Source organism: Sciurus vulgaris (genome assembly GCF_902686455.1).
Source record: "Sciurus vulgaris genome assembly, chromosome: 13".
NCBI classification, from domain to species: Eukaryota; Metazoa; Chordata; class Mammalia; order Rodentia; family Sciuridae; genus Sciurus; species Sciurus vulgaris.
In genome coordinates this window covers 86,523,389-86,534,740 of record NC_136474.1, presented here as the reverse complement: position 1 = coordinate 86,534,740, position 11,352 = coordinate 86,523,389, and the positions used below count along the sequence as shown (strand labels likewise).

General features: G+C 42.7%; 1 protein-coding gene across 1 annotated transcript; it reads left to right on the top strand.

The window, feature by feature from the left end:
• Positions 1-3,596: 3,596 nt before the first annotated feature.
• LOC306643335 (serpin B4-like) lies at positions 3,597-10,415 on the top strand. Its single transcript, XM_079109393.1, has 8 exons — positions 3,597-3,678; positions 4,248-4,434; positions 4,943-4,999; positions 6,239-6,367; positions 7,058-7,175; positions 8,151-8,293; positions 8,567-8,722; positions 9,610-10,415. Exons 2-8 carry the CDS (start codon positions 4,273-4,275, stop codon positions 10,018-10,020), a joined length of 1,176 nt encoding a protein of 391 aa, XP_078965519.1. The 5' UTR covers positions 3,597-3,678; positions 4,248-4,272; the 3' UTR covers positions 10,021-10,415.
• Positions 10,416-11,352: the final 937 nt, after the last annotated feature.

Here is an 11,352-nt window from a genome sequence, read left to right as displayed (position 1 = left end):
GTCCTTTGTGTGGCTGGAGCCAGAAGAGAGGAGGGAGGGAGTGATGTAGTTTGATCCCTATTCCACCATCCGCTTCTCTCTGAGGCTCACTACCCAACTTCTTTTTTAAACTTACTGGAGTTATTTTTCCTCTGTGGAAACTGAAAGGAAAGCCCATTAATCTTGCTCTGAAGTTATTCAATACATACCTATCTATACCTATGCCTGCGGAGAGGTCCTAGGAAATACAGTCACCAGCACATACCCTATAATTTGACACCCGAAGAATCTTCCCATTCACCACTTCCCTGGAGAGAGGCCTGAGCACATCCTTGGGAAGAAGGAAGTAATAAAATGATCTCCCTGATTTATCTGCAACTTTACAATGTTGGGAATACTTCACACCCCTTCGCCAAGAAGTAAGGTTCTGGAAAAGCTAGGAGATATTTCTTCACCAGCCTGTCAAGGCATTAGTAATAGCAGGATGCTTCCTAAAAGAACAGTTTCCTGCGGGTTTTGTTTTGTTTTATTACTTGATTCCCAGAACCAATGAAATTGGCATGACTTCATTAAATATTGACAGACATAAGTTGGCAAGTGTTCACGTTGAAAACATTCTGAGGATTTCTGCATCTTCTTGACAATCCTATCACATGCCAGGAGCACTTTTTAAGAACAGAAGAAAAGAATGGAATGATTTTTTCATTTAAACTAACCCCAGCTCTGTCTATATTTAAGCAATCTCCTAGACATGATCAAGGAGTAACTTTTCTTCAAACTTAATCTCTTCAGAGCAAGACCCTCATCTCAGGAGAACTTAGATTTAGTCTGAAGTCATCTTCCAAAGATTGGCCACTTGGAACCTCAGCCTGTCTCAGTTTGATTTTCTACTCATTCCTTCCACCTCTAGGCTGAGCTTCTTATTTCTGTCCTACAGGGAAGCAAATCCCTTTCTCTAAGGAATTCAAGTGACCCCATCCTGCTCCATACAGAGGAAAAATCACTGTCATCTTGTGACCTTAGCCATGGATAAAGGCTCAGCGGAGGAGACCACAGTCTTGTGGGAAATTCTTCATCTTGATATCTTCTCGTTTCTTTTTCTTCTACCTTTGGACTAATCTTTAGTTCGTCAACACTCCATTAGACGATGCCCCAACTCAGCTCAGGGAACTGGTACTTCACAACCTCCTCAGGGATTCACACAGACACACTGATAAAGGAGACCCAAAAGCAGCATGCCTTGGTGTTCCCTCAAAATGTTAAGCAGAATTACCAAATAACCCAGTGATTCCATTTGTAGATATACATACCCAAGAGAAAGGAAGACATGCCACACCAAAGGCAAATGTCCATGAAAAATCAGAGCAGCATTAACAACCAAAAACTGAAAATAATTCACATTCCTATCAATGATGAATGGACAAAGAAAACATGCAAAGGAATATTATTCAGCCATAAATAGTAAGGAAGCACTGATCCATATCACAGCATGGATGAACCTTGAAAGCATGCTGAGTGGAAGAAGTCAGTCACAGGAGGACAAATATTGCATGATTCTATTTATGTGACATTTAAAGAAGGCAAATCACTAAAGGCAGGAGGTAGATCAGTGGTTTGCAGGGTCTGGAGAGAGGATAGAATGAAATGCAGGTTTTCTTTAAGAGATGATGAAACCACTGTGGAATGAGATTGTGGTGATGAGTCCTGACTTTTTTAATATACTAAAAATGAACTGCAGCCTAAAATGCTGAGTCTTACGGTATATGAGTTATATCTCAGTGAAAAATGGTTCCACAGAGCAAGCAGCCCTTCCCTGGTGTTCATGGAGCCAGATCTGCAGGGGACGATGATTCTCTCCCTAACCTCATACATCCTTCATTCCAGGGGAAACATTGTTTCTTTTACCCACCACTTTTCTCTCTCAGAAGTTCTCATTTCTTCTAAATTCCAAGTTGATAGAGCAGTTTTGGAAAAGAATCATTGGTGCTGTAATTCAGATGTTGAATGTCCCTCAAAAGATCCAGAAATAAAATGTTGGTCCCCATGTTGGTGGTATTGAGAGGTGCTATGGGTTTTTAACGCGTGGGACTTCATGGGAGGTCCTTAGATCATTGGTGACATGCTCTCAGCAGGATTGTGGGACCCCAGTCTCTTCCTCTTCTTTGCTTCCCAGCTCACAAGGTGAGTGATTTTCTCCAACACATGTTCCTATCATAATGTGCTGCCCTTTCCAGAGCTCCAAACAAATGTGCCACCTTACCTTGGACTTGAATCTTTAGAACTATAAGCCAAAAGAAACTCCCCCTTAGATCATAAGCAACCTGTGTCAAATATTTCTTTATAGTGATGAAAAGCGGATTAAAACAAGTGAGCCAGAATTAATTTTCTCTCTGAGCCCCACACTCAAAGAAAAATCACTTTTTCCATCACCACTCACTTCCGTACATGCCACATTCCTGGTTGTCTCAGGATGTCCCCCAGCCTTCTCTCCTAGCTTCTGTGTGATAGACAAATATTCAGGTTCCCCAGCCAGATGATCTGCCTTGAAATCTCACCTGTGCAATCCACTAGCTACGTAACCTAGTGTTTAACAGTTCTTGCCTCAGTTGGTCATTTGTGAAATGGGGATAACAACGATACCTACTTTCATGAGCTGTAAGGTGTAAGCAAAAATATTTTCCTACCCCATAAAGGCCAACCATTATCAATGTTAGTCTACGTGCAAGAACACCATGCATCTGCAGAGAACAAGTCTCCAGAGGAAAATGGATATAACAATGACATTCAAAGAACACCACCACCTTGTGCCAGTATATCTCATAAGTATTTGACCCTGGCGTCCAGTCAGTGTGCTAAATGGTGAGGTGACAGAGATAAAGTCTGACCCCAACACCTCGAGCAACTTATTTTTCTGCTTCATTTTATATGAGAAATTAGAAGACTACTGTTCAAAGTGGTCGCTTCCGATTGTTCTTATTGTTGCCAGCTTGTCACTGTAGCAAGGTAAATAACCGTCCCATTGACCTCAAGCAACAGAAAAGTTTGGGAGGTTGCTGGGGACGTGGGACAAGAAAGGGAGGCCCAGAGGCAAGACAGAGCCTGGAGGGAGGGAACCCCATTCTCTCAATGTCTCTTTGCACTGGAATAAGAAGTATTTTCCTAGTTACACGGAATAATTCCTACAGAAAACAGTAGGATGAACAAAGTCTTTCAGAACTGAAAAAATTACAAATATAAGTAAGCTTTTAAAGTTTTTAGTGTGTCCAAAGTGTGCTTTAAAAACAATTCAACATCACAAAAGAAAAAAAGATTTTTTTTTTTTAAGATTGGAGAAGTGTACAGAGGATGGAATGCAAGAGAATGAGGAAGTGGGAATGTTTAATGTATTGTCATTGGTCTTGGAAAAGCCACATTGCATATGTTCAAAATGAGTCAATGATTACCAAAGATTACAGATTCCTAACTGTCCCAACAACAAAAAGGAAATACAGCGGTAGGACAGTAGCCCTGTCTTTTCTCATAAATTGGCATGCTCAGGCAGTGTGGGCTAAGTGATTGAGAAATCTAAAGTTGATGTACTTGAAATGCTAACTGAAACGATGAGGCAGCAGCTGCAGGAGAGCTATATATCCCGGATCTCGCCCTCCACCACACACAGGCTCACAGGCTCCTTCCTCCTCCACTTCTCCAGGAACACAGGTAGGTGCTTCCAGCCACGACGGCTTCACAGGGATCATTTTTTGAGAATCAAAACAATGATGTGGTTTATATCATGCATATACTTTGCTTTGTCTTATTGTATTTTATTCTGCCGGGGAAAAAATTCAAGTACCTCCTTGACCTGATTTGGCCTTTACCTAAAAAAAATATATCTTAAAAAAAAAAAAAAGAATGCCCCCTTAAACAATCACCTAGGGAGAGTGTGTGGCAGCCTCAGATCTTCAAAGACAAGTCAGAGAGGTGCTTCTGGAGACCTGGCTGCGCCTGAGCCACAGAAAACTTTGTCTTGGCATTTGTAATAAAGCCCTTCTCCCCAGACCTAGCCCAGCCGACGATAAAGGAAAGACAAAGGTGTTCTATGACTTGTTTACAAGTCTTTTGTAAACAGTGCTTTAATTAGAAGATTAACACGTGTACCTTTAGAAGGCTTGAAAGTAAAAGGGGTAGAAACCTTAACTGCCAGAATTCCACAACCTAGATATGTCATTTTTAAAAGAAAAATTTCATTACGATAAAGTCGTTCTGAGACGGATCTAATGCTTTCCTAGGAGCTGCGGATCACGCCCGATCACCATGAGTTCACTCAGTGCAGCCAATGCCAAGTTCACCCTGGACCTGTTGCCGCACCTCGGGGAAGCGGCGGGCAACGTCTTCTACTCCCCGGTCAGCATCACCTCGGCGCTGGCCATGCTCTACCTCGGGGCCAAGGGAAACACTGCCCGGCAGATTGAGAAGGTAGGCGTCGGCTCCCCCCGGGCCCTGCTCAGCTCTCCTCTTCACTCTGCTCGCACGCATGGGTGCTCTGGTAGCTGCGGGGTAGCACAGGATGCCCAGCAGACTTGCCAGGGCTGTGTGATCACAGAGCTGTTGGAGGGACACCCCCGCCCCGACGGCGGCCCATCCGTTTCCTTGAAGACCGTCCACCACTGCCCAACGAGCAGAGATGAGCTTAACATGTGAAGACTCTGGATGAAGTCTAAATGAAACCCAAGGGACACATCACCAAAGGTCTCCTCAATGAAAAATGAAGGCACATTCTTCAAAGTAACAGAAGATAAACCAGCTTTTCTGTGGTTTTTCGAAGAACAAATTCATACCCTGATGTTTTGGGGTTGGGTGCTTTCAGAGTCTTTATGTTTGCTTGTTTCTTGCTTCTTTAAGGGTTTTGTTCTCCTTTTCTCTACTCTGAAGTAGGCAGATCTTTTGAGTTAAGTTGTCTTGACCCATTTCCTGTCTCTTCCAGGTCCTTCACTTCGATGAAATCACAGAGAAAGCAACAGGAAAATCTGCAGCCCTTCATGTAAGTCCCCGAGTACTTTGGTCCTAGGAGAGCTTCAGATATCTGAGAGGGTCATAGTTTAAACAGGGAATTTCACATAAACTGAGGAATATGGAAAATCTAAGATGAAAGAGATCAGGACACATGGAGCGGTTTCACATTTATTTTCATAATTATTATTTTTCAAGTTTTTGTTTTACTCAGAGAAGGTCAGCATTGTACTTAAGAACACAGGTCTGGCCCCAGAGAGACCAGGTACAAATTCCAGCCTGCTCTTCACAAATGTGAACATGAGCAAGACGCTACTACCCTGAGTCACACCAACCTCACCCCAGTCAATGAAAAAGAATCTGACCCAATATCTGCCAACACTGGCAACAGTGCCCAGCCTACTATAAATAAGAGGTCATAATAAATGGTAGCTATTACTATAAATAATAATGATCACACTCACAATAATGTTACTAAAATAACTGAGTGAATTAAAATTTTAACTGAGTTGTTAAAATATGAAGGAATAATCACAAGTTCAGTTGCATTTTGGAAAATGATGGCTAGCAGACATATTTATTTAGAACCTTGACAAGTGCAAAAGTCTTAGCTAGTAAATAGCAGTTTCCAGGTTCAGAGAGGCTTCGGTTGAAAACTGGGCTGTTAATTCTGTCTCTTAGGTTATCCAGTCACTGAGCTTTTTTACTTTCATGTCAGCTAGACTGAGACTGAAACGATCTGCGCAGTGTTCTTAACTAAGTACCAGGCGCAGGCTGTTCTTACATGCAGAGAATGACCGTCACGTGGGAGGCCACGGATCCCAGTCAACACATCTTAGAAGATGATCTCACCAAGGGGTGCAACAGGGCTTCACGTCACAACACTCAGAATATCCACACTTCAACCTGACTGTACACTTGATGGCTGTTAGAACTGAAATAAGGGTCTCGCCCTCAAGGAACTTGGAGTCTACCCGGGAAGAGAAACCTAATTATCTAAACTATTGAGAGGACACCCAATAGTACTGCACTTTAGCTCAGACGAGAACAGATGGGAGTATGTTAGAGCAGGAGGACAGAATTTCCTGGGAGAAGGTGAATGTAAGGTAAATTTTTAAGGGTATTTGAGAAAATACAGCAAATATCAGAGAATAAACCAAAGGTCATCTTTGAGATCACCGACGTTTAGGTACTGATCTAACAGATTTCTTGTGAGCTTAGTACATACCTTAACAGAGTGATTCAATTAGCATCTTTTTGCATGTTGAAGGCTGGAGAGTCAGGAAATGTGCATCAGCAGTTTCAAAAGTTCCTGACTGAATTAAATAAACCCAGTGACGCCTACAAGCTGGAGATCGCCAACAGGATCTATGGAGAAAAGAAGTTTCGGTTTCTTCAGGTAAATGCCACCTGCTCTCCACACCTTGAATCTGCATCCTGGGTCCTGTGTCTCTGAATGGCCAAAATGGGGGAAAGTGAGACAGGATCCCGGCTGACTCATGGGCAGGTCTGGCCCTCGGAGAGCCAGCTCCATGACAGCTTTGCCTACTGGGTCTCTCGTCCCTGATGAGGCACATCTGAAGCGTGGGTTAGGGGTCACCTTGTGAGGAAGGATAAGTCCTGAGAACAGGCACCGACTCCATCCCAAGGAGCACCCTTTGTGGGGAATGTATGACTAATAGGATGTTTCTGGAATGGGCAGGCTGGGATGAGTCCTGGAAGGAGCTGGGAAAGCACCAGGGAATACTGACTTCCCAGGATGGAAAATATACACCCAGATGAGAGGTGTAGCAGTAGGATTCACTGGTGAGAAGTCTCAGGGGCAGTTCACCTCCTTCAGTGTAACTTGCTCTGAAATTTGCAAACCACAGTCTCTTCTCCCCCTGACTTTTGCCAGATGGTACTGACCTTCAGGGACCTCCTGAACTCCCCTCTCATGTTGCCTACGTGGCACCTGTACACACACTCGCAGGTGCCGAAGACAGGGGGTTTGGCCAGGGTCTGGATGCAGCTTACTTAATTATAAGTAATTAAATTGGCAATGCATGAATTACTCTTAATTCCTTCTTTCTTCCTTCATTTCTCAAAGGAATATTTGGATGGCCTTAAGAAATTTTACCTGGCCAACGTGGAATCTCTTGACTTCCGAAATGCTCCAGAAGAAAGTCGAAAGAAGATTAATTCCTGGGTGGAAAGCCAAACAAATGGTAGAGTTTGGGAGGGCTACCCGCTGCAGAAACCTGTTCCATTACCCCATGAGGAAGCCCCAAACTTGACATGGCACGGAGTCCCGGGCAGGATGTTGAATGGGTTTGCAGAGAGGATGGAGGAGGCAGAGCAGCTGGTCCAAGTAAATGTGGAGCGACCCAGGGGAAGCAGGGGGAGAACAGGAGGTCAACTAGGTGGAAACACAGCTATGAAGTTCCTTGCACATGGCCCCGGATGACATGTCTTGGTGGAACCCAAGTTCCCACTCAGACCCATGTTGAGATTATATCCCTTTCTTGAAGTCGGAGCAGACTTTTGATCATGGATCTTTAGAAGAAAACATTAGACTGAGTTCCTTCTTCTTACTAATCTGGAAATGAGCAGCCCTCCTCCAGCCGGCACTGCCTGGCCCACCCTCCACCTGCCTCCTGTAGGGATTCTCCCAACTGTCTTCTCCGCCCATGGCAGAGAGCTTCGCGAAGCCTCCGTTCTGTGGACAGCTAGCTCCCTCCCACCTCACTACTGGCCACTCTTGCAGCAGCTCTGCCTGAGAATGAGGAGGAGGGGCGCGCCCAGGAGCAGCATCTGACAGCCCAGGACTGCCAGGGTGCAGCGCTCAAGCCATGGTCCTCAAGGACAACCAGGCCCGTTTCTCCCCACGATGAGCCCCAAATGGCAACACTTAGAAGGGGAGCAGAAGGAAGGAAAGAGACAGGTTGAGAAAATCAGTCCATCGTGTCCAGTAGACGGCCTGACCACCTTTCCCATCAGAGGAGGTGGATGGGGTCCCCACCCCCCGCAGTTCTGTGGGACTGGGACCAGGAGGAAGGCTGCACCTGGTAGGCGGTCAGCGAGTCCCTAAAGCCGTTGCGTATGAATAGAAAGGACCAGTTGCGAACTTTTGCAGAGCATCCTCCAGATAAAACCCTTGTACCTCGCATGATGACTTTTTTTGTTCCTTCTTCCTCCTACAGGAAAAATCAAGGACCTATTTCCTAGCGATACTCTTGGTGCAGACACTGTACTGGTTCTGGTGAATGCAGTCTATTTCAAAGGGCAGTGGGACCATGCATTTAATAAGGAACATACCACAGAAGCAAAGTTTCAGTTGAATAAGGTATTGTATGTGGAAAGTTAAATTTAGACCTATCTGAAGGAGTGGACCACTAAAGTAGAAAGTGGCGTGGCTATTGTTTTTTGTTGTTGTTGTTGTTGTTGTTTTGTTTTGTTTTGTAACTTTACTTAGGAATACCTGAAAAAAAACACTTCTGTCTTTACTTCACAAAATTCCTGAGTTATTTCTCCAAAAGAAAGGGGGTGTGTGTGGGTTCTCAGTAATATTATCTTTTTGTCTCACTTGGTATTTGTTTGACACCTTAATTTATTGCAGAATGTGAGCAAATCTGTGCAGATGATGAGAAAAAGCAGTTATTTTCATTTTGCCTTACTGGAGGATGTGCAGGCCAAGATCCTGGAAATACCATACAAAGGCAAAGATCTGAGCATGATTGTTCTGCTGCCAAATGAAGCAGACGGCCTGCAGAAGGTAAAACTCACATTTAAATTTCTTTCTTCTATTGCCTGATTTTTTTCCCCAAGATAACTTTGTATGTTTAAATAAGACAAAAACTTTGAGGCAAAAAATTCAGAACAAGGAACCCTGATTCAGTCACTGAATGATGATTCAGTGGTGCACACCTGTAATCAGCAACTCAGGAGGCTGAGACAGGAGGATGACAACTTTAAGGCCAGCCTCACCAACTTAGTGAGACCCTCAGCAATTTAGTGAGACCCTGTCTCAAAATAAAAAATAAAAAGTTCTGGGGATACAGCTCAGTGTTTAAGTGCCCCTGGGTTCAATCCCCAGTACCAAAAACAGAAAAAAGATGATTCACCCTAACACTATAAATATTTTAGCTTAGAGCCTGACACAGGCTTAATGAATTATTAAGTAGACCTGTACACACTAAATATCAATTTGATGGTAATAAGCAACAATTAAACCTAGAGAAATATATAGTGATGTGGAAAATGTTTAAAAATATGCCAAGCAAATCCAAGAGAAAAAATAGGTCACATACTATAACTGCAGTATGTAATAAATAATGTGGGCAAAAAAATAAAAAGTCTACAAAACGATGCATACAGTAGGTTGATGGCATAAGAAATAGTGATGTACAGTTCATTTTGTTCAAAATCATGTAATTCTATTTTTACATACATGTTTATATGTACACATGAACACATATAATCAAATAAATATTCATATATATTCATATATTTGCTTATTAGAATAATATCTAATACACTAAACCACCTGTGTATTGCATTTATTGCTGAACTCACAATTTCCCACATATTCAATTCATTGCTGAAGTATGCTAGAGTCCTAAAGTTAATCCTGCCAGTTCCTTTTTTTTTCCTTCTTTATAGCTGGAAGACAAACTCACTGCTGAGAAATTAATGGAGTGGAGCAGCCTAGACAGGATGAAGATGACCTATGTAGATTTATGCTTCCCTCGGTTCAAAGTGGAAGAGAGCTACAACCTGGAGGCCGTGTTGGGAGCCTTGGGGATGGAGGACGTCTTTCGTCCACTGAAGGCTGACCTCTCGGGCATGACAGGGAGCCAGGGCCTTTCCGTGTCCAAAGCTGTGCACAAGTCCTTTGTGGAAGTGAACGAAGAGGGAACGCAGGCTGCTGCTGCCTCCGGCATAGTCATTGAAGTCACATCCTCACCAGTGAGAGAAAGTTTCTGTTGTGACCACCCCTTCCTGTTCTTCATCCTGCAAAAGAAGACCAACAGCATCCTCTTCTTTGGCAGAGTCTCTTCCCCCGAAGCATGATCACTCTGTCTCTCTGTTGAGGACAGGTACACAGAGCGAAAAGTAAACTGAGCCTGGAAACAACAGGTCCTTTTTAATCCTTTTCCTTTTCGGCCTCAGTCACCACTAAGAAGTCAATGGCTGAACTGCCTGTCTCTCTTTTTCTCTCTTTCTGCACTTATGAACCAGGTTTTGAACCAGGTTTTTTTTTTTTTTTTTTCCTTATAAAAATTCCCTTGGGGAACAAAATGTTCAATATGAAGATTAAAAGACAATTCTATACCGTATCTTCTAAAATTTGACACATGATTGCTTGTGTGACCTATTCTAGATGAACCAAAGCAAATCACACTTTCTCTTCAAGCCCAACAACCTAGACACCCACTTTTCCTTCAATTTTGGTGATATTTGGGACCCTTCTTATATTTCTAAATTTTGTGATTCTGTAAAATACATTAGCAATAAAGTAATGACCTACTCCAATTATTTGTCACTTTAACCTTTTTTCTTTCCAACAAAGTGCAAGTGATCAACCACACTGAAGAAATAGGTCAGAAATATATCAGTCATATAGAAAGAAAAATTCAAAACTAGCTCAGGCAGGCTGAGTCTACAGTGGTAGGTAGATAAATTTCTATGGATGTTCATTTCGTAGTTCTTAAAACCAAGAAAAATTTATTTATCATTTGGTTGTTATCTTTTGAGGGCTTTTGTTTGTTTTCTTTTTGTTGTTGTCGTTTTTGTTTTTTACAGTCCTGGGGATCAATCACATCCAAGTGTTCTACCTCTGAGCTAAACTCCCAGTCCAAGAAAACTCTATGGTTCTACTTTATGACAAAATGGGCTTATTCCAACTATCCACATCTAAAAATACATTAATATAATTGACCATATTAACAGATTACAGTGAGAAATCTCTAAGACCTGCACTGTCCAATTCAGTAATCCTTAGCTACAGCGGCTGTTTAAGATTAACATTAAACAGAATTTAAAAGTACAGTTCTCTGTCTCACTAGCCACACATCACATACTCGACACCCACGTGTGGTTGGCAGATACCAGGTTGGACCACGCGATTGCTGAACACCATCAGACTCCATCATCACAGAGCACTTTATAGGGCAGCAATGCCCAGCACCCGGAACAGTATGTGACAAAATTAAACATGTGCTTTATGAGGGTTCTTAAAATAAAAACAGAAGGAGACTGATTCTTTAACATATTAAAATAAAGCTACCTGAATTTCAAATCCAAAACCAAGCTGAATCGGAAACAATGAAAGCATTGAATCCAAAGGGTAAAAAAGAAATCCAGTATTATCACTATTTCTGACACTCTCTGACAATGAATTAG